The sequence below is a fragment of the Microcebus murinus genome, chromosome 13 (genome assembly GCF_040939455.1).
Source record: "Microcebus murinus isolate Inina chromosome 13, M.murinus_Inina_mat1.0, whole genome shotgun sequence".
Taxonomy (NCBI): domain Eukaryota; kingdom Metazoa; phylum Chordata; class Mammalia; order Primates; family Cheirogaleidae; genus Microcebus; species Microcebus murinus.
Genome location: NC_134116.1, coordinates 17,455,603 through 17,479,791, shown reverse-complemented (window position 1 = coordinate 17,479,791; position 24,189 = coordinate 17,455,603). Strand labels below are relative to the sequence as shown.

Genomic DNA, 24,189 nt, shown 5'->3' with positions numbered 1-24,189 from the left:
ATTGACTCCAACTTTTTCCCATGCCTTAAAAATGACCCTTTTGAATATCTAAAAGGTATATTTTGTATGCCTTCCAAAATATACATAGTACCTTCCATGTAGTAGGTCCTCAGTACATGTATTAATACAGTGTAAGAATAAATATAATAATGTTTGTAACTTCCCATGATAATATTGCACATATAGTCTCTGGATTTAGAAAATATCTTTTAATGCTTTTTCTGTGTATTGTATTAAAAACAGTAGTGAAAACTGTTGGAACTTTAAATATAAAACTTATACAAGGGGTATGTATATCCCCGTCTGTATGCCTCTGTACCCCTACCCATTGAATATTTCTCAGGGGATAATCCTGAAAAAGTGGCATGCCTCAGTTTAACTATGTTAGGAAATTTCACAATTTAGCATATATTCTTTTGCAAAACAGGGTGTCTGAATTTATGTTTAGTAAATCTAAGCATGATATAATTTAAAGGAGTACTACACTTGAAGTCAGAAAAAATGAATTTGAGTTCTGGCCATGCTTACCAGCTATGTGACCATGAGACAGTCACTTAACCCCTTTAAGTCTCATTTTTGTCACACTGAAATAGTGTCCCCCATCTAGCATTCAAATTCTTTGGAATCTAGATTGGTGAAGATACCTAAAAATCAAGGTATACTTTTTGTTTTTATGAATTATCTCATTCACTCTACAAAATAGTTTATGGAGGCAACTAGGGCAGATAAATTTATTCATGTGTAAGAAGATAAAGAAATGGATTTGGACACGTCAGTCAGCTTGTCCAAGGATGATATATACATAGTCCATGACAGAGCTGCTCTGTTCTCTCATACTGTGGTGCCTCTCGTTTTTAGCTGGGATACATTTTTGTTATTACCCTAATTATGTCACTTTTAACATTTCGTAAAAACTTTTGAATTATTTTGTTATAATTCTTTGAAAACTGATAACTTTCAATAACTCTTATTTTAAAAATATCCCCATTTATTCTGAGTCTGATATTCAATTTAAAGTATTCATATCATGATACCTTGAAAAAATTTCAGTAGGGGTTTCCCTTTTTGTTATAAAATATGTTCAGTGAGAAAGGACCATTGGCATCCTTTTCGTTTTTAATTTCAGTCTTTTCTATGTAGTAAGGAAAATAATATGTGTTACAGAAAGCTTAGGCCCATCCTGTAGTATAAAAAATTCCATCAGTTTCTGAAATTTGATTTGAGGTGGTTGTACATTTTTCAGAAGAGCTCATGGATCTGTAGTATATTCCTAGTAGGTAATAGTTTATAGTTAATGTGACTTTTTAAAGAAACTAGTCATTTTAAGTCTGTATTTTTGTGTAAATTATGAAACTTCCTTTGAAAAAATGTTTATTTTTATTTTTTCTTTTATAGGAACAATTGGCTTCTTTGCATGCTTTTGGTTTGTTACCAAAATATACAGTGTGGTGAAGGTTGACTGACTGAAGAAGCCCAGTGTGTCCAGTTAAAACAGAAATAAATTAAATTCTTCATCAACAAAGACCTGTTTTTGTGACTACCTTGAGTTTTATCAGACTTATTGGCCTAGTAATCCTTCAGAAACAACATAATTCTAAATACACCTCTTCCCATACACCTTTCCCCACAAAATGTCTTCAACACTATAAAGCATTTGTATTGTGATTTGATTAAGTATATATTCAGTTGTGCTCAATGAAGAGCAAATTTAAATATTATGTGCATTTGTAAATACAATAGCTATAAAATTTTCCATACTTCTAATGGCAGAGTAGAAGAGGCCATGTTAAATAATACTGATGAAATGCAGGACAGTTCATTGTAAATAGGATTTTCTAGGCTCGGTAGGTGGAAAGAATTATTTTTCTTTGAAGGAAATAACTTTTTATCATGGTAATTTTGAAGGATGATTCCTATGATGTGTTCACTGGGGGAATGTGGCTTTTAAAAAAGATCTTGTATTGGTTGTAACTGTTCATATCTTCTACTTTTCTGTGTTGACTTCATTATTCCCATGGTATTGGCCTTTTAAACTATGTGCCTCTGAGTCTTTCAATTTATAAATTTGTTATCTTAATAAATATTGTAAAAACGTCTTCATTGCATCATTACCTGTTATATATTCATGGAGATTCTGTAAATACAAATCTATTTACCAAGGGTGTTTTAAAATGATTTATACTATTTTATCAGATTTTACTGAATTTTGTTAATGTAACACTTTCTGAGTTTTGATTTAAATGAAATTTCACTCTTTGGGACTTTGTCTAAAATGTCACTGTGAGGCAATAATGAAAATTGTGATCATGCATACCTAGTCAGATGAATTATGTATAAGTCTAGTATTTAAGGTGGGCCTTACTACATTGTCATTAAGAAGCTTCTATTTTTGACTTGTTTTTCAAAATACAGTATTTTTAATTTTTTTAAAAATCAAGTTTTATGATCTATATCTTAGCAATGATTATCAAGTCATCTTTAGGTTTTCATTATTTTTAACTTAGATTTCACAAACAATTTTACTTCTTGGAGTTAAGAAATGCACTATTTCTCCTTCACATTCATCTGACTAATTGAAATTCATTTATGTGGAATATAGAAATGTGGGATGATTTCGGAGGCATCAATCTGTTTATGAGAATTTTCATTTGTATTTTAGGGGCTCACTGCTTGCTTATGAGAGCAAATCAGATACTGTCATTAAACTTACAACTAAAATTACTAGTTGTCACTTATATAATGTTGCTGGGTTCTTTCTTACTGATTAATTTTATGTTGCCATCCTTTTTTACAAAAACTAGCTTATTGGTTTTAAAGAATGAAAGAGGAGCTGTAGTCATTTTTAACCTCTCTCATAAAGGATTTATGATAGAAGAGTTTCTTTTAAGTTTATTTCATATATCTCTCGTAATGTATTTCATTTTTATAGGTACAGTCATCCCTTGGTATCCATGGTAGATTGGTTCCAGGACCCCTGCGGATACCAAAATCCATGGATGCCCAATTCCCTGACATAAAGTGGCAAAGTATTTGCAGGTAACCCATGCACATCCTCCCATACCCATTTCTCGAGATGACTTACAATACCTAATTCGATGTAAATGCTATGCAAATAGTTATACTATATTTTTATTTGTATTATTTTTATTGTATTTTTATTTACTTCTGAATATTTTTGGTGTGCTGTTGGTGAACTCTGCAGATGCAGAACCTGCAGTTGTGGAGGGCCAACTAATTGTCTGAAGGTGCTGTTGAAATAGGTGGTTAACTAAACAGGTTTGGTTTTTTTTTAATTCCGCTTCAGACACCAGATTAGTTTTATTGGTCAGCGTTAAGTTTCTTTGATTTTATTTTCCCTTCAGTGAACAATTAGCTTAGTAATTGAAAACAGTCAACTAATTGTTTCAGTATAACCTTTTCTTTGTACTTTGAAGTAACTGTATTTCACACTTAAACAACAGAGACAAGAGGGAGGAAAGCAAAGGTAGGAGACAGTGACAAGGAAGGCGAGGAGGGCAGTGGGGAAACAGCCCCCTCCACGCCTTTGTTTAGGAAGGCAGCTGTGATTAGGAGTCTCCAGGAAAGCAGTGCCCTATTTATGGCAGTTCCAAGAGCTTGATTAGACCCATGGGTCCTCCTCCTTAGCTTGAGTGTAGCCCAGGACAAAAACAGTCTTGTTTCCTTGTGAAACCTGAGCGACCACGAGCCCCAAGAAGTCTTGCTTGAGCTGTCATAGCTAGAAGCAGTCGTGAGGAAGAGAGCATGGAGCCGGAACCTGGAACAAGGTAACTGCAGTATTTTCCCGCTGGAGAGATGTTAGATTCGTTCCTTTTGTCCACCTGGGTCATTTCTAGAGATCTGGCTATGTTGCTGGGCTGTCCTCAGCACTGTTTAAAGAGGGCGTTTTGTCCGAGCTTGTTTGCTTGTCAGCAAGGTCACCCAGCTTCCAGCAGCACCTGACTGCCCTAGTCTCCCTTGCTTTCTCCAGCTGTGCTGTCATCTCAGACCTGGTTACATCCTCACCCGCCTTCTTCCTATCTGTTCAAGGCTGGTTCCTCCATTTTCCATCCTCTGTGTTGAACCCTGCCTCTCCTTGCTTTGTGTGTAAATATATCCCAACTTGCTGCTAGGTTTCAAAAACAAAACCTTTGACCCATCTCTGCCTCTTTTCCCCCTTCCTTCCCAGAGATGGCCCATCTTTGCCATCCTGGTTCTCACTTGCCTCAGATTCTCCTGGAAATGTTGCTGACGTCTCCAGTGCCCACATAATGAATCACCTTTTCCAGCCCTGATTTCACCAGGTCTTTGCTGACATGACATTCTCTCTCTTGGAAACCTTGTCCTGAAATGAGAATTTCTCAACATCTGGGCTTGAACCCACCTGCATAAATCTTAAGGAGATTGTCAAACGTCCCAACCCTACACATGTTCTGGAGAGGTACATTAAAATAGGGGACACTGAAGGTTTTCTTCCTCCTAATTCTGCCTCTGTCCATCTCCTTCAGGGCTTCACTTCTGCCCACTCAAGAGTTGGTGTATGTTCTGCCCTGTTCTCACTTGGTGTCCTTTTCCTCTGTCATCTCCAGCTGCAGCAACCTCCAGCTCCTCAGGAACCCCCAGCTGGCTATGTACAAAAATGAACTTACCTTCCCTCCATCCCCCAAACCTGCTGCTGCTCCTGGATTCTCCAATCTCCCTAGAAACTCAGTGATCTACTTAATGCCCTGAGATGCAGGCTCACGGGCCCTAGGGCACCTCCCTTCAATTACTCACCAAGTGTCATGCATTTGACCTCCAAGTCCTCAGATCCATTGCTTCTTGTCCGCCTCTCCACCACTGGGGGCTGTGGGGACACCCCCTGGGACAACTGCAGTGACACTGGCTACTCCCCCATTCCAGCATGTTCCTCCGCAGTGAAACCTGCCAGAGCGGCCACGCTGCACTGCAGCGCCCTTCACCTCTGTCCACGCCAACACGTTTGCGCATGTGGTCTCTCTAATTTAGGAAATTAGAAAAAGCCCTCCTAAAGGTGTAATGAAACAGCATAGAAATTTGAATGTTAAAACATCTTAAAACACAGAGAAGTGATTAAGGGCTTATACGCACGTTTGTGTCACTATGCAAAGTCTATAGCATATTGGAATTTGTAACAGATTTTGGTAACAAGCAAGGATAAACTTCAAAGTGTTTCCAATGCAGTTGCTTCAAAGTTCTGTACCAATGTGAATCTCATGTTACCAAAAGCCTTGTTCCAGATCTGATTAAAATATCAAAACAAAATTTGATACTTTAATACAGATCTGTTTTAGTTGTTTTAATACATGTTTGTAAGGGCTGCCATAATAAAATACCACAGACTGGGTGCCTTAAACAACACAAATTTATTTCCTTGCAGTTCTGGAGGCTGGAAGTCCAAGATTAAGGAGTCTGCAGGGTTGGTTTCTCCTGAGGCCCCTTTCCTTGGCTTGCAGGTGGCCACCTTCTCCCTGTGTCCTCACACAGCCTGTCATCTGTGTGTGCACATCCCTGGTGTCCTGTGTGTCCACATTTCCTTCTCTTAACAAGAATGCCAGGGCCCACCCACTTCATTTAACCTTTTTTTTTTTCTTTTTTTTCTTTTTTTTTTGAGACAGAGTCTCGCTCTGTTGCCCGGGCTAGTGTGAGTGCCATGGCATCAGCCTAGCTCACAGCAACCTCAAACTCCTGGGCTCAAGCGATCCTCCTGCCTCAGCCTCCTGAGTAGCTGGGACTACAGGCATGCACCACTATGCCCAGCTAATTTTTTCTATATATTTTTAGTTAGCCAATTAATTTCTTTTTTTTTTTTTTTTTAGTAGAGGCGGGGTCATGCTCTTGCTCAGGCTGGTCTTGAACTCCTGACCTTGAGCGATCCTCCCTCCTTGGCCTCCCAGGGTGCTAGGGTTACAGGCATGAGCCACCACACCCGGCCCACTTCATTTAACCTTAATCACCTCTTTAAAGGCCCTGTCTTCAAACCCAATCACATTTGGAAGTACTGGGAGTTAGGGCTTCAACATGTGAATTTTGGAGTGACGTAATTCAGCCCACAAAATTACACTTCCTTCTAATGATGTATCTAGTAAAAAACAACAGGATCACTCTTTTGTTCTTTACCAGAATCCTTTCAGCACTAAAGTCAAAACCAAATGAACCAACTGTCACAGTGACCTCTGCGGGAAGAAAGTCAGTGTCTGGCACCTGGGGTGGCAGTCCTCTGGCCTGGGCTCCCACATCTGGCAGAAGCCAGGGGGTTAACAAGGCAAGAAGGGTATTGGCGCCATGTCCAGGCTTCTCTGAGAGCAACTGGGAAGAATTATACCCCACAGAGGATAAAGGGCTTTTTCTGGGCTGGGTTTGTATTCTATAGCCAAATAATTGTTTTGTTTCTGAAGTCCTGCTTTTGGTATAACCAAAATTGCTCAGAAAATAACAAATGAACCTCAGCCAATTTTTTGGAAAGATTTTTTTTAAACTGTCATTAATAAAGATCTCGCTTTTTTTTTTTGCTTTTTTTTTTTTTTTTTTTTTGAGACAGAGTCTTGCTCTGTCGCCCCAGCTAGAGTGCAGTGGTGTCATCGTAGCTCACTGCAACCTCAAACTCCTGGCCTCAAGCGATCCTCCTACCTCAGCCTCCCGAGTAGCTGGGACTACAGGTGCACACCAACACACCTGGCTAAGTTTTCTATTTTTTGGTAGAGACAGGCTCTCGTTCTTGCTCAGGCTGGGCTCAAACTCCTGACCTCAAGCAATCCTCTTGCCTTAGCCTCCCAGAGTGCTAGGGTTACAGGCATGATCCACCATGCCCAGCCAAAACCCTCATTAATAAGGATCTTTTCTTTCATACTCTACAATGGAGTTATTTATGAGGTGTATCTCTTCTCAGTAAAATTACAAGTAAGCTCTTTGAGGCCAGGGGCCCTGTCTTACTCATCTTGATTGCTGTGGTGCCATGAACACAGGAGGGAGCCACATGTTTTCTGAATTAAGAAATGAGTGCTTCTGATTCTTTTTCCTTTTCCTGTTACTTCAGAATTTAGTTACGTCATTTTCTCCCGACTCCTGGCTATTTTGATAATCTAGGCAATGCCAATATATAGCATGGTCTTAATGTTATTTAGCTTTTGCATTTTATGTTGTGTGGTATGTTAGTACTTTAATTGAAAGGAGTGACTCTAAAAGAATGACATTCAGGCTGAGTGCAGTGACTTGCACTTGTAAATCCTAGCACTTTGGGAGGCTGCAGTGGGAGGATCATTTGAGGCCATGAGTTTAAAACCAGCCTGGACAACATAGCAAGACCCCATCTCTCAAAAAAATAGAAAAATTAGCCAGGTGTGGTGGCACACACCTGTAAACCTGTAGTCCCAGCTACTCAGGAGGCTGAGGCAGAAGGATCACATGAGCCCAGGAGATTGAGGTTGCAGTGAGCTATGATGACACCCATTGCCTGGGCTTACAGAGCAAAACCCTGTCTCAAAAAATAAATAAAAACAAAGAGTGATGTTTAAGTAATGGGATAATTTGGTGGAATAGGTGAACATGGATGTTTCTGTGCCCATCACCCCATATAAGGTACAAAGTTTGGGCATAGATGTTGCTAAAATAGTCATAAATGGATATCTAGTTACTTTGTTCAATTTTGTTTGACTTGAAAATTACCAGTACCTTTAATCTGTGCAGTCAATATCTTATACTTCTCAAAAACCTTTATGTATACTATCTAAGATTATATAATGCCAGAAATCACAAAACACTTTAAAAATTATAAAGCATTACAGATCTTTAAGATTTTTTTTTTTAATGATCAACTTTAGAAGGCTGTATAAAGACCTGCTTTTGGTTTTCAGTGAATAGAATAAACAAACTCTGTTAACAGAAGGAATCCACCTTCTGCCTATGAATAGCAGGACATTCTGGCACTTCATTATTATGTAAATTTATGTCATTAAGAAAAATATTTTCCATATTTATATTTTTTCTCCTATAGCCTAAATAGATGGTGACCATATTTCTTTGCCTACAATAAGAGCTAGATGCAGAAAATAACACTTTTCTTTCTCAGATATTTCTCCGATACTTTGATGAAACCAAACCCATTTCCTACTACTGATTTGTTCTCTCCCTAGTTATGTAGTTTTAAGTCTAAACATTAAAAATCATTGTTTCTGTGCATTCCTCTGGCTTTTGAAATTACTGGATTTCTTTAGTGTGCTCACGTGTACTTCATATCTGCATTCTTGCATTTGATTATCTTTCCCCCCCCCTTCTATTTTGGACACAGTGATTATTTGACATTCTCATTAATAATGAATTATTTTATTTTGTGAAAAAGAAAACATGGCTCTGAAAAGTCCTATTATTTCCTTTGGATATTTTTAGCAAAAAACAGTCTAGGCCACATGAATCATGTTGACCATGATAAATAAGTAGCAATATAATAGACCATAAGTCATTAATTTCTCTGAAAAGAGTTAAAAATAGATATAAGTTTGGCCTGAAAATGATATATTTAAGGATTAGTGTTCACTTTTTAAAAGGTTTTTACTGATACCTTACACTCAATGACATTGTATACCTTAGAATTCAAATCTGATTTTCTACTGAAGGAGCTCAGAAAATTTCACCCCAAAATATGACTCCTTGATATAGAAAATATTTTGAATTAAAGGCCTTTCAAAATCAAAAAGTGTTGGAAGGGGCTTTCCATCTATCTGCATAAACCTGACTGACCTGATCAAAAGATTAAGGTGGGCAATTGACTTCTCTTTTTTCCCTGTTATCTCAATATATTGCAGAATGCAACCAAACCTAGCCCAAATGAGCTAAAACATAAAACCTGTCTCTCAGTTAATTTACAAGTCAATCTGTTTCCTCCATCCATTCATCTTCCCTAGCAACCATTTGTAGCCCCTAAGCAGAACCACCTATACTCATTTCCCTCCTCCCCTCTAAAAGGCATGTATAAACATTTCATAGGAATATTGATTAATCACTATATGATTCTTCCCATGTGCATGGTATTGGTAAATAAACCTTCCTCTTATTAATCTGCCTCAATTGTGAGTTGATCTTTTAGTGAACTTTTGGGAGAAAGAGCAAGTTTCCCCTCTTCCCTACACCACCTAAATATAAGCTAAATGTTTTTTGGTTAGCGTTATTATCAAGGAAAATCATAGGTCAGCTAGGTCAAGGTGAGCAAGACTATTTTGGCTAATGCTAAACAAAGCCAGGCAAATTGTGCTGCAACATGTTGACTGGGACCATCTCATAGACAGCAGAGGACTGAGATGATAATGCCAGGGTAGAAGGAGCTGGGAACTCAGAACCCGTCCCATGACACAGCCACTGGGCCATGGCCACACCCCAGGATCCCCTTGTTACCAAAAAGCTCAGCACTTGTATCAGAAGAGTGAGGACAAGTGGTTGAGGAGAAGGAAAGAGAAGTTTACTATTTTGGGGGGAATGGAGGAAAATGGCAGACTAATATCTCAAAGTCCAAATTCCTGTACATAAGTAGAAATACAGAGCTTTTAAATGGAGGACCCTCAGACCTAGGCTATTGTTTAACTTACAGTTAATGCTTCTAATTGCCCTTTTTCTGGCAATGACATGACCTCTGCTCACCTGGAAAGCCCACCCAGACCTTCCAGGCCAGGCAAGGGCCAGGCAAGGGCCTGGGATGGAGCCAACGGTTCAGCTGAGCTTTCTCCCGTAGCATACACACACAAAAAAGACATTCTCCTGACTACCCACCCAAGACAGAGATGTAGGTCTCAGTTCCCAAAAAAGAGTAGGGGAAGTTTTAAAGAGACAGAAAACATCTCCCCCCTCTTTTTTTTTCAGGCCATTTCCTCTGTTATACCCTCCTGGGTGGCCACCACCACCAGGACTCAGAGTCACCCTCCAGACATTGCTACTGCTCTACACTGGATGATGTGGCTTTGAAGAACTGTGCCAACCCTTTGAGGAGAGGGGACATGCTGGAAAACTGATGAAGCTACAGAATTAGGGTGGTAGAATCTTCTTTCAGGACATAAAAAAAAAAAAAAAAAAACAGTGGTTAGGACCGGGAACACCTGAGTGCAGTGGCCTTTGCTTTGCCCTTGGGGAAATATGAATCAGTTGTTACTGTTGTGCAAAGTGGTCACCATTAAAAATGACCCCCATTTTGACAAACACAGGGAGACAGTGACAGCTAGTTGCAGAGATGCACATTTGGGTTACCTTTAATCATTCCAGATGCTATCCACCCACCTTTGTAAACCACCTGTCCAATATATGTGATGTGCGTGTGTGTGTGTGTGTGTGTGTGTGTAAAATGTGAGTAGAGGTGATGTGGAAGGGACACAGGCTGTGTCCCTTGGGGATGTATTTCAGTCCTGCTTTAGCACTACTGAGCAAATTCCTCCCAATGTAAAGCCCTGGACCAGAGTAACCCCTTTCCATCCTCAGAACTCCATAATAATTAATAACATACCAACGTTTGACAGCACTCCTATTATTGTCTTAAATATTATTCCTTACAGGGTGCACCTGTAGTCCCAGCTATGTGGGAGGCTGAGGCGGAGGATCGCTTGAACCCAGGAGTTGGAGGTTGCAGTGAGTACGTTGACGCCACTGCACTCTACCCAGGGCCACAGAATGAGACTCTGCCCCCCCCCCCAAATTATTTGTATCATTTTCTAACTTTGTAGGCTTATCTTCCAGAACAGATCACAAACTTCTCAAGGGCAGGAACTACCCTTTCTATTCGGCTTTGTTTCATGCCCAGAGCTTAACAGTATTTTGCACACAGTAGGCTTGTATTTGACTGAAGCTAAGAATGTAGACAATAAGTGGTATTGACTCTAAGTATTTAAATTGTTTAATATAATGACTTAAAGACACCATTTCGATATTTTGTTTAGCTCTCAGATTCCAGAACATGCTATTTTGATTCCGTAAAATGATGCATTTTCATGTGCATCCAGCAACATTGTCTTGTACACTTGTTCCATGTTCATTGACAGTTGTTACAACAAATCAGCACTGGCAGAACTTGGCCAGCTCCTCTCTACACTTAGTTGAACTGTTACCCATGGAACCAGCCCAAACAGAAAGCTACAAAGAGGCTAATTGAAATCAGAATGCTGGGTCATTTCTCATTCAAACAAAACAGATGGCCCTTCCTGCCACACTTCTGTCAAACTTGGGGGGGAAGTGATTAAAAGCATTCTTAACTCCCACACATGCTTACTGGGCTCCTTAAAGGAATTATACATAGCTATGGAAATGGGGGGTGGGGGAGGGAGGGCTCTTTTAAATGGAGTTCTTTCCCTTTATTTTGAAGGGTTAAGGAAAAGCATTTTAACGGTGATATTCAGTATTCACAGTTTCAGCTTAGATTCTGAATACTTATTTTAATTTTTATTCGTTTAAATTCTATTTTTCCTGGAATAGGCAATTCACGCACATGGGACACAATTCAAAATGTACAAAAGAATATAGAGCAAAGTAAGACTTCTGGCATCCCCCAGTCACCGGGCCTCTCCTCTGGAGACAACCACTGTGACCCATCTCCTGGGTATCCTTCTAGAAATTGAACCTTCATTTTTAACTTAGGTACTTGAAACCCTTATTTGGATACCTATCTAATGACAATATTAATGATATATGAGTCCGCGCGTGGTGGCTCACACCTGTAATCCTAGCACTCTGGGAGGCCAAGGTGGGTGGACCGTTTGAGCTCAGGAGTTCGAGACCAGCCTGAGCAAGAGTGAGACCCCGTCTCTACTAAAAAAAATAGAAAGAAATTAATTGGCCAACTAAAAATATATAGAAAAAATTAGCTGAGCATGGTAGCGCATGCCTGTAGTCCCAGCTACTCGGGAGGCGGAGGCAGGAGGATCTGTTGAGCCCAGGAGTTTGAGGTTGCTGTGAGCTAGGCTGACGCCACAGCACTCACTCTAGCCCAGGCAACAGAGTGAGACTCTGTCTCAAAAAAAAAAAAAAAAAAAAAGATTTGGTTTCAAAATTGGTGTGAAGGTTTTAGGAAAAATAATTATGGAGATTGTGATTTTATTGTGCAGAGCGTGTTCAGCATATATTAATACAAAGCATCACTGATGGTATTATTAAGTGACACCTTTTTGGTATTTATTAAATATGTAAAGTCCTCATAGGACTCATAGGAAATGAGCATATTTGGAAATTTGAAGAAGGAACTATTGCTGTGTATCTCAGCCACCCAGAGTCGGTACCTGGTGACAAAATCACCAATAAAAGCATTGCCGGATCCCAACTAATCGATGCCCTGTCTGATTCTACACATGGTTTCCCAGAAATGTGGCCCCTTATTAATGATCTCTGAACACCAGTGTGAAAGTGGCCTGGCGTCTGGCTGTAATGTGCAGGTGACGGTTTGCATTGGAGCTGTGTCCTCAGGCATGGCTCAGGAGTGGCACTGTCCTTGGCCATCCTCCTTATGTAAACTAAAATAAAATCTTAAGGCCCCCAGCCAACTGAATGAACCCCCTCTTGGCCAAGGGGAACCTAGAAAACCCTTAAAGCTGAACTGCTGACCATGGGAAAAAGGGAGGCCAGACATACCTAGTTATCCCTGTCCCTTTTGGAGTTACTCTTCGTAACAGTAAGACACTAAATCATTAACAGGCCTAAGGCTGTGCAAGACAAAGCCTAAACCACACCTGCAGGTCATCAATTTACCCAACAAATCACTTGAGTTTCAGTAAATGTCCAGTGGCTTGTCTGTGATTAGCAGACATTTTATTGTAACTTAAAACATTCTAAGCCTTTAGACAAAGCTTCATTTCTTTAACCCATTACACATCAACGAATGTTTAAACCCACCTGTAACCTGTAAGCCCCTGCTTCAAGATGTCCTGCCTTTTCGGGCCAAACCAATGCATGGCTTCCATGTATTGATTTATGACTTTATGTGTAATTCTTGTCTCCCTAAAATGTATAAAACCAAACTATAAGCCAACCAGGGTGGAATCCTTTGCTAAAGGCTTCTTGGATGTGGCTCTCTGGGCCATGATCACACATATTCAGCTCAGAAGAAACTTCTTTAAATTATTTTAAGGAGCTTGGGTTCTTTTACATGGACACCAGTCTCATCAAAGCTACATTTCAGGAGAAGTCACCCCGTGTTTTATCTCCACCTCTGTATGAATTTTATTTGTTTCTTTTTCCCCTAATCTCTGTCAAGGTGGTTTCATTTTTTAACTGTAAAATGGAATGAGAAGCTTTGTTTCCTGTAAAAAAAAAAAAAAAAAGAAAAATCCAGGAATCAGTGTGGGCAGGTGGGAGTACAGTTCCCTCTCGGAGCCCCTGACCCGCTGCACAGAGGTGGCTGCTTCCTCTCTCCCCCAGCAGTGGGGCTGTGGCTAATTTGATGGCTCTGAAGCAGCTGGGCTGGTGTGAGGGGAAGCCCTGTCTCGCTGTCTCCCTCACCTGCGCTCAGGTGTGGAGGGGCCAGGTGATCTGCGGATCCAGCAGTTCCCCCAAGCCACGCCCACCTGTGCCTCCCAGCATGGCCTGGGAGGCAGTGGCCCCCAATTCCTGGCTTCTGTGTGGTGGCCGTGCAGGTTCCCCGGCCATGGGGTGCCCTCTTACACGGAAAGATGTAGCCAACTTTCAAAGCTCTGAAAAATCCCCCACGTCTACTTTTATCCTTTCTTACATTTACATTCAGATATTTAATCTTTAGGTTGCTATAGTTACATGTGAATAAATATATGTGAAATTCTCTCAGCAAGTGACAAGTGGCTGAAAGGGAATTGGGCAAAGATGCCATTTGACAGTAAGCTGTGACTACCACTTGTCCCTCACGATGTTCCAGTTACACAGACACAAGTGGCTTGGCATTTACAATATTTATCCTGATTTTACCAGATTTCCTAAAATGTTTAGATTGTCTACACATTATGGACATTATAAAGAATAACATATTCTTCTTTATTTTCCTCAGAATCGTAATGTGACCACCATGGGAAGGAGAGAAATTGTTACAGGATGTGACGCTGGCAGGGACCAGAATGTCTTGGCCCTAATCCTGCTCCCAGCACCTCGGAGGGGGCTGGTCTGTACTGCATTTTGAGGGTGCAAGTTGCTGATTAGGGATGGGGGGGGAGCCTGAGTCCCTTCCAGTCAAGAGAAGGGATGGTGGCAGAAACTAGTTTGGAGGTTGACCAAGCAATCCGCATAGCATAGGACCTGCTGGTGGAGAAGCCCAAATCTACTCGTTTTCTAGTGAACGAAAAACAGCCATCAGATATAGGAGAGGATGTGGCAGTTGCGTGGCAACCAGGGCGTGGAGTGCTCAGGGCAGGCAGTGAGTTTATGGCGCCATCTGTCTGACTCCCTGCCACCACGCCACTCGCTCCCTGAGAAAGCCAAGTGGCCTCTTGATTGAATCAGATGGAGCTCAAGGCATGACCCTCGGTTCATGCCATTGTTTCCATGTCTGCCCTGGGCAGGGTGGGAAGCCAAAGCTACCAGGGTCTGAGAACGCTTTGGAATCACCGCAGGGCAAAGCCTCCAGGTGGGCAGGATGCTCAGTCTGTGCAAGCGGCCATCCCTGGGGCGACAGGCTGTCTCTAGCATGTCTCCACCAACTCCTTCCTGTCTCCAAGTGGAGCCTGATGGGCTCCTCTGGCAAAGGCAGGTTTTAGAAGCTGCTTAGGGCCTGGAGTGCAAGGAGGCCCGAGCCCAGCCAAGCCTCCTGGGGAAACACGGCTGAAGAGACACCCCCGCAGACATCTCCCACATGTGGGCAGCCATGCGTGGAAGCTGCAGAGCTGAGCCTCTGCGTGGCTGAGGAAGAGGACATCCTGCTCTGCTGACAACATAGGCTTCCGACTTGGTGGCCCCTTAGGGGGCAGGAGACTAACTTTGTAATTTCTTAGGTTTTCTGGAAGGTTCTGAGGGGTTGCTCCTGGGCTTTGGTGACCAGTTAATTTCCTGAGGAATTGAGGGTGCAGGTGATTGTCTAGCTCACATAGAACTAGATGGGGACAGAGGGGAGGTGCCAGGTTTTCTTTGGCACGTTCAGCAACACGGTGCACTGGAGGGTGGCCGTCTTTCGGCAGCAGGAGGCCTGGTTGCAGATTCTAGTTTCTGAGATGAGGGAAGGACAAAGTAGAATTCTTATTCTCCAAACTGGGCATGTTGCCCTACTGAGAAATATTTTTAAGCTCCTTCAAAAAGAAGAGAAAAAATTCATAGCAGCACAGTCAAAAGGTGGAAATGACCTAACAACCTGTGTGTCCATCAATGAATGAATGGATAAACAAAATATGGTATATACAATATATACATATCATGGAATATTCTTCAGCCATAAAAAGGGAGGATATTCTTTTTTTTCTTTTTTCTGAGACAGAGTCTCAACTCTGTTGCCCCAGCTAAAGTTCCATGGCATCATCATAGCTCACTGCAACCTCAAATTCCTGGGCCCAAGTGATGCTCCTGCCTCAGCCTCTCAGGTAGCTGGGACTATAGGCACATGCCACCATACTTGGCTAATTTTTTTATTTTTAGTAGAAACAGGGGCTTGCTCTTGCTCAGGCTGGTCTCAAACTGCTGAGCTCAAGCTCTTGCCTCAGCCTCGCAGAGTGTTAGGATTACAGGCATGAGCCACCTCGCCCAGCCTCAGAAGGAAATTCTGATACGTGCTACAACATGGACGAACCTTGAGGACATCATGTTAAATGAGATAAGCCAGACATAGGAGGACAAATACTGTATGATTCCACTTGTATGAGGTACCTATAGTCAAATTCATAGAGATAGAAAGTAGAATGGTGGTGGCCAGAAGTTAGGAGAAGGGGATATTGGGGAGTTAGTGTTTTATGGGTACAGTGTTTCAGTTTGGGATGATGGAAAAGTTGTGGGTACAGATAGTGGTTATGGTTACATAACATTGTGAAGACATTTAATGCCACTGAACTGTGAAAGATTTTATTTAACTCATTCATTAATGAGAGAACCAGCAAGATGTTAAAACCAGGTCAAATGAGATTTAGACTTATAGAGATTACTGGGCAAAATTATTTTGCATTACTATGAACAAGATCATTTGCATTGCTGTGAGCAGGAAATCTTTGCATGACTATCAGTTTTCTACAAGTTTACTTTATTCTCTACAGTATTCTAAACTAGTTCAATCAAAGGCCATCACGGGTGCACACGCAGGATCCAGTAATCCCACACAGTCTCGGGGATAACCCCCAGCATTTCAGTGAAAGGACACTAATAATCTCCTTTGCTCATCTTTGACTATTTTTCCTGGCATATCTATTTTGCAATATGTAAGTGAGTCCACAGGGCCCTCCTTGATTTCACACCCAACTTTGTGGGTCAGGAACGAATGGGAAGGAACTTGTCACTAAATCCCTGACTGTATAGGTCTTATTCAGCTTGGGCTGCTATAACAAAATAGCATAGCTCAAACAACAGACATTTATTTCTCCCAGTTCTGGAGGCTAGAAGTCCAAGACCAAGGTGCCAGCAGACCTGGTGTCTGGCAGGGGTCTGCTTCCTAGTTCACAAACAGCTGTCTTCTCGGTGTTTCTTCAGGTGGCAGAGAGCGGGGAAAGATCATTTCTCTTGTGTCTTTTTTCTTTTTTTTTTTTGACACAGAGTCATACTCTGTTGCCCGGGCTAGAGTGCCATGGCATCAGCCTAGCTCACAGCAACCTCAAACTCCTGGGTTCAAGCGATCCTCCTACCTCAGCCTCCCAAGTAGCTGGGACTACAGGCATGCACCACCATGCCTGGCTAATTTTTTCTATATATTTTTTGTTGGTCAATTAATTTGTTTCTATTTCTTAGTAGAGACGGGGTCTCGCTCTTGCTCAGGCTGGTTTTGAACTCCTGATCTTGAGCAATCCACCCGCCTTGGCCTTCCAGAGTGCTAGGATTATAGGCGTGAGCCACCGTGCCCAGCCTCTTGTGTCTTTTTTCTTAAGAACACTAATCCCATTCACGAGGGCTCCACCTGCAAGACCTATTTGCCCGACTCCTCCCAAAGGCCCCACCTTTCAATATGCTCTCTCTGGGGATTTAGGCTTCAATATGTAGATTCGTGGAGACACAAACATTCAGCCAGGAGCAGTAGTTGAACTCAAATCCCTGTGAGTCTGGTCCAGCCTGTCCTGGGCTGAGCTGAAGTTGTGCCGTTAGCCAGCCCCCCTCCAAGCCACTCAAACCTCACCCAGTCCTCATTTGCATTCCTGGAGACTCACTGTCACTTGGTGCCCCAAGGGGAACACAGATCCTCTGCCAACAGTCTGGGATTCCCAACTGGGTCACCCACAGCTGTCTCCCAAGCTCTGTGTCCACTTCCTCAGTTTTGAGTTGGGGGAACTGGTGTCTGCTCTCTTGTCTTAGTGCTTGTTCAATTGCAGGGGCAGATAACAGCTCACGGGGCAGAAGGCAAATTTAGTAAGGTAAACATTTTTAAAAATGTTTGAACCGGCCGGGCGCGGTGGCTCACGCCTGTAATCCTAGCTCTCTGGGAGGCCGAGGCGGGCGGATTGCTCAAGGTCAGGAGTTCAAAACCAGCCTGAGCAAGAGCAAGACCCCGTCTCTACTATAAATAGAAAGAAATTAATTGGCCAACTGATATATATATATAAAAAAAAAATTAGCCGGGCATGGTGGCTCATGCCTGTAGTCCCAGCTACTCGGGAGGCTGAGGCAGAAGGATCGCTCGAGCCCAGGAGTTTGAGGTTGCTGTGAGCTAGGCTGATGCCACGGCACTCACTCTAGCCTGGGCAACAAAGTGAGACTCTGTCTCAAAAAAAAAAAAAAAAAATGTTTGAACCATGTTTACTCAAGTGCCTATTCTATGTTTCCTTACCGTGAGAGCTGAGATGGGTAGATAGGCCAGTCTCGCACCCTGGTGCGGAGAACAGGCAGGGACACAGATGATCAGAACAGTAATTATCTGAGCATCGCCGTGGCTGTGCATGGCCTTCTGATAGCCCCAGCTTTTAAACACGTGTTGCTTTGCCTGGATGCCCCATTGCTAGAAGCGCTTCAGGAGCATATTCTGTGGGTTACCCAAGAACCTATTGTTGTGCACAAGAATTTGACTTGTGCACAACAAGCAGTGTCACATGGGCAGGGTCTTCCCAGTCTCTGTCTGGATACTTTTATTCACAGATGTATCCATCAATATGCTTTTGGGAAAATCTGGGTTTTATTGGAAAAGAGAAAATGGTAAAGGGTCTGGGGTAGATGTTATTTGTGCGTTGTGTTCCCTCCAAAAAAGGTCCTAGGTAACCTCCGAGTACCTCAGCATGTGACCTTATTTGGGAATAGGGTCTTGGAAATGTAATTGGTTAAGACGAGGCCCTGCTGGAGCTGGGTGGGCCCCTGGTGCAGTATGATTGTGCCCCTGTAAAGACAGGAGCATGCCACATGCAGACACAGGGACACACAGGACAATGCCAGGTGAGGAAAGAGACAGAGATCGGCGCCTCGAGGCTGTGAGCCAGGGCAGGCCGAGGATCGCAGCAAACCGTGAGAAGCCAGGAGAGGCAAGGAAGGACCCTTCCCCATAGATTTCACAGACAGTGTGGCCCTTGATGTCACGATCTTGATTTCACACCTGTAGCCCCCAGAACTGTGCGAGACTTGATTTCTGTTATTTAAGCTACCCAGTGCCTGTACTTTATAGAGCAGCCCTAGGAAATGCATACAGCAGGCAACCAATAATGTCCCATAGCTAGTAAGTAATGAAATATGCTCTGAGGTGGGGACGGAATTGAAATAAAAATGTCCATCTGAGGGAGCTCTCGAGCTTTCACTGCCTCAGTCCTAATTTGACGCTAACCTAGATGACTGGCAAAGAATAGCTGTGCTCAGGACATAACTCTCTCCACCTCCTTTCAAAGCGATTTCGATTATTTTTAGTTTCTGCTCTATTGAAATTCGGATTGCAAGCACACATGCCTCTATTGCACCGGACACCTTTGACCTGAGGTGGGTTGTAGCTGAAAGTGCAGGATTCTGAGGAAGACAGACGCTGAATGACCCATTAACCAGCACAGACTGTCCTCCTAGTCAGGCCCGGTGCTGGGGACAATGTGACAACAGCTTGAATGAAGAGGACTCACCCTCCCTACCTGCCAAGTTCGACAATGGGACAGGAATACCTATTTTGGTATTTTTTCAGGAGGCAGGAAACAGCAAAACCTGCTATCCTCTGGAAGTCACTCTCTGGACTGACAACATAGAAATCCTCTCAATCCGTTCGTTACTTCCTGCCAGGCCTGTGAGGTATTTGGTTTTCTTAGACATTCATTTCTCTTTGAAACACTGACAGCTCTCAGTGGGCTTCCCAGACCAGCAGTGTCAGCTTCACCTGAGAACTTGTTAGAAATGCAGATTCTCAGGCCCAAACCAGACCTACTGAGTCAGAAGCTCACAGGTGGGGCCCAGCAATCTGGGTTTTAAGAAGCCATTGAGATAATTCTGATGCCCTCTATTGTTTGAGAACCAACGCTTGAATCTATTGCCATCTGCAGCAATGCACTGTCTTAATTCCTCTTATTAACTTAAGAGACAGGATCTCGCTCTGTTGCCCAGGCTGGAATGCACTGGCACAGTCACGGCTCACTGCAGCCTCCAACTCCTAGGCTCAAGTGATCCTCCTGCCTCAGCCTCCTGAGGAGCTGGGCCTACAAATGCGTGCCACTGTGCTTGAGCACTGTCTTAATTCTTCCCTGCCTTTCCATCTGCTTCTTCACTATGCCCCGTCCTGGCTCATTCCCCCTTTAATCCCCGCTTTTATGTGTGTATGCACACATTCATGCATTCGTGCATTCATTTATTCATCCAGAAAAGGATATCTTTAGTCACCTAGCTATAGTCAGTTTGGTGGATGAATCTAGATGGATCTGAAGCTCCAAAGGTGTGTTGGTTAAGCTCTCTCAGGTTGTAAGGAGCAAAGACTCTTTCAGCTTTTCCAGATGACAGCGTTTATTGCAGAGAAACGATGGGCATGAGCATGTTTTACTGCAGGAAAAAATGTATAATTTTACTTTCTTCTTTTTTTTTTTTGAGACAGGGTCTCACTCTGTCACCCCAGGTAAAGTGCAGTGACATCATTGTAGCTCACTGCAACCTCAAACTCCTGGGCCCAAGTGATTCTTCTGCCTCAGCCTCCCCAGTAGCTGGAACTACAGGAGTGCACCACCACACCCAGCTAATTTTTCTGTTTTCAGTAGAGACAGATCTCACTCTTGCTCAGGCTGGTCTCGAACTCCTGAGCTCAAACAATCCTCCCACCTCGGCCTCCCAGAGTGTGAGGATTACAGGCGTGAGCCACCAGGCCTAGCTAGGAAAATGTATATTTTATATATATATATATATATGTGTGTGTGTGTGTGTGTGTGTATATATATATTTTTTTTCCTATGAAAGAGAAGAGAAGCAATGAAAAGTAAAAAGACAGGAAATTATCTCAACATCTAGGCTCCATGGCATCTTGGAAAGTGCTCCATGGCAAGCAGGAACTCCCAGGAACTCCCGCGGTCCAATATCAGGTGTCCCTTGCTGCTGGCTCTAGGACTGCAGCACGCGTGTCACAGAGCTTCTCATCACTGCTACGCTTACCCCTAGGTCTCACTGCCACGAGGGAGCTACGTAATGGATTTTCTTGCGTTCTTTCAGCTCTGGCTGCCAATACCGAGTTCCCCCCTCCCTGTCACATTCACAGAGAGGATCTGAGCGGGTCTTCCTCGTCCTGCGTCTGCACAGCCCCCTTGTGGGCGGAGCCTTGTGCCGTGGCCTAAGACGGGGACTCCTGACCCCGCGCCAGTCCCCAGTGCGGTCCGCTGTGGCCGAAATACACGGAGACACAGGCAAGGAACCCCTGAAGGCTGCATGGTTCACAAGGGGGTTCTGTGGTATGATAGGTGCTCAGGTGACGTTAGACCCCAGTCTGGGTTAGAGGCGAGGTCTAGGAGGACCGTATAGGAGAGTCGTGCCTGTGTCAGTAGGCGGCCGTTGAAGCCTCACGTGTGCGCAGGTTGCTCAGGAAAGTGAGTCGAGAGAGGGAGAAGAGGGAGCCCAGCGTCACCGACACCTGCTAAGCGGTGGACCAGGGTCCTCAGGAGAACACAGCAGCTAACCTTTATTGAGCACCTACTATTTGCCAGGCTCTAGGCTTTGATACTTTACATAAATTACTGTATTCTTTCTTTTTTTTTATTTCAGCATATTATGGGGGTACAAGTGTTAAGGTTACGAATATTGCCCATGCCCCCCTCCCCTCTTGAGTCAGAGCTTCAAGCGTGACCATCCCTCAAACGCTGCACATCTCACTCATGTTTGTATATACCCATCCCCTCCTCCCCTCTCCCACCCGCCTGACACCCGATAAATGTTACTCCTATATGTCCACTTAGGTGTTGATCCATTAATACCAATTTGCTGGTGAGTACATGTGGTGCTTGTTTTTCCATTCTTGAGATGCTTCACTTAGTAGAATGGGTTCCAGCTCTATCCAGGATAATACAAGAGGTGCTATATCACCATTGTTTCTTGAAGCTGAGTACTCCATGGTATACATATACCACATTTTATTAATCCACTCATGTATTGATGGGCACCTGGGTTGTTTCCACACCTTTGCAATTGTGAATTGTGCTGCTATAAACATTCGAGTGCAGGTGTCTTTTTCATAAAGTGACTTTTGATCTTTTGGGTAGATGTCCAGTAGTGGAATTTCTGGATCAAATTGTAGATCTACTTGTATCGCTTTGAGCTATCTTCATATTGCTGCAGTGAGCTGAGAAGATGAGACAAGGGAGTCAATGGGTGTCAGCTGTGAAGGGTAAGAAAGAGACGGAAGGTTTGTTTTGTGCTGTTGTTTGTTGTTTGACTGTGAAGATGGTGTGGCAGTCAGGCCCAGTCAGGAGAAGAAACCACACCAGCAATTTCAACAGGGAAAATTTACTATAAAGAGTTATTAAACAGTAAGAATGGCCTTTATCAAAAAGTCCCCAAACAATAAATGTTGGCGTGGATGCAGAGAGATAGGAACACTCCTACACTGCTGGTGGGACTGCAAACTGGATCATCCTCTGTGGAAAGCACTATGGAGATACCTTAGAGTGATACAAGTAGATCTACCATTTGATCCAGCAATCCCACTACTGGGCATCTACCCAAAAGAACAAAAGACACTTTATGAAAAAGACACCTGCACTCGAATGTTTATAGCAGCACAATTCACAGTTGCAAAGGTGTGAAAACAACCCAGGTGCCCATCAATACATGAGTGGATTAATAAAATGTGGTATATGTATACCATGGAGTACTATTCAGCTTCAAGAAACAATGGTGATATAGCACCTCTTGTATTATCCTGGACAGAGCTGGAACCCATTCTACTAAGTGAAGCATCTCAAGAATGGAAAACCAAGCACCACGTGTACTCACCAGCAAATTGGTATTAATGGATCAACACCTAAGTGGACATATAGGAATAACATTTATCGGGTGTCGGGCAGGTGGGAGAGGGGAGGAGGGGATGGGTATATACAAACACAATGAGTGAGATATGTATCATCTGGGGAATGGTCATGCTTGAAGCTCTGACTCTAGGTGGGAGAGGGGGCATGGGCAATATACGTAACCTTAACATTTGTACCCCCATAATATGCTGAAATTTAAAAAAAAAGAAAAAAAAGTGAAAGAAAAAAAGAGTTATTCAATTAGTGAAAAGAGAATTAGCCACTGTGTTAGTTTGGGTTCTCCAGAACACCAGAACCAATAGGATATATCTATATATTACGTGTAACCATATATTTATGAAGGGTTATCTGTGTAATGTAATATTATTACATAATAACATTATGTATTATATGTAGATTAGAAAGAGATGTATTACAAGAAATTGGCTCATGAGATTATAGAGCCTGGCAAGTCCCAGTCTGGTGATAGATGTGGCGGTATAGTTCCAGTCTGCAGGCTAGCAGGCTCAAGACCCAGGAAGAGCAGACAGATGTTTTTTTCTTTCTGAGACAGAGTCTCCCTTTGTTGCCCAGGCTAGAGTGAGTGCCGTGGCGTCAGCCTAGCTCACAGCAACCTCAAACTCCTGGGCTCAAGCGATCCTACTGCCTCAGGCTCCTGAGTGGCTGGGACTACAGGCATGCGCCACCATGCCCGGCTAATTTTTTCTATATTTATTAGTTGGCCAATTAATTTCTTTCTATTTATAGTAGAGACGGGAATCTCACTCTTGCTCAGGCTGGTTTCGAACTCCTGACCTCGAACAATCTGCCTGCCTCAGCCTCCCAGAGTGCTAGGATTACAGGCGTGAGCCACCGCGCCCAGGCCCAGACAGATGTTTTTTTTCTTTTTTTTTTTTTTTTTCCCCTCCCCTGAGACAGATGTTTTGATGTTTCCGTTTGAGTCTGAAGGCAGGAAGAATTCCTCCTTAATTGGGGGAGGGTCGGCCTTTTTGTTTTATTCAGGCCCCCAGCTGATTGGAAGAGGCCCACCCACATTAGGGAGGGTGATCTGATCTCAGTCTTCCCATTCACATATTAATCTCACCCAGAAGCACCGTCACAAACACACCAGAAAAACTTTTGGCCAAATATCCGGGCACCCTGTCACAGTGAAGTTGACACATAAAATGAACTATCACAACTACTAAGAGGAGCAAAGACAACCTTAAAAATAGAGGAATAGAGGATCCAGTGGCAGCTGCCGTGGCTCACGTTTCCCTTTCACATCCAGAAACGTGGCTTCCAGTACAGCTGTCTCTGATGGCAACGAGGTGTCTGATGACACAAAGGTGTACAAATGGTTGATGTCAGAGGAGGTGAAGAAGTGGGAGAAGATGGGCTGTTCTGCCTGAGTGGGGACAAGAACATCATCCTGGAGAGGGTGCAGAGATCCTGGTGGGCAGCGTGGGCCAGACTGTGGATGACCCTATGCCACCTTTGTTAAGATGTTGCCAGACAAAGTCACCCTCTGTGACTAATCTATGAGACCAAGGACAGCAAGGAGGGGGACCTGCTGTTTACCTTTTGGGCCCCTGAGTCTGTACCCCTTAAGAGCAAAATGACCTCTGCCAGCTCTAAGGACTTCATCAAGGAGAAGCTGATGAGGCTCAAGCATGATTCACAAGCAAACCGCTAA

At 43.1% G+C, this 24,189-nt stretch overlaps 1 protein-coding gene across 2 annotated transcripts in view; it reads left to right on the top strand.

The window, feature by feature from the left end:
• Positions 1–2,096, top strand: part of TM9SF2 (transmembrane 9 superfamily member 2) — a 60,203-nt gene extending 58,107 nt beyond the window's left edge. For both annotated transcript variants that reach the window (XM_012751984.3, XM_076009310.1), the window contains exon 17: positions 1,396–2,096. In XM_012751984.3, the coding sequence (XP_012607438.1) occupies positions 1,396–1,463 (68 nt within the window). In that variant the 3' untranslated portion in view covers positions 1,464–2,096. The remainder of the gene's footprint in view (positions 1–1,395) is intronic.
• The last annotated feature ends 22,093 nt before the right edge of the window (positions 2,097–24,189 follow it).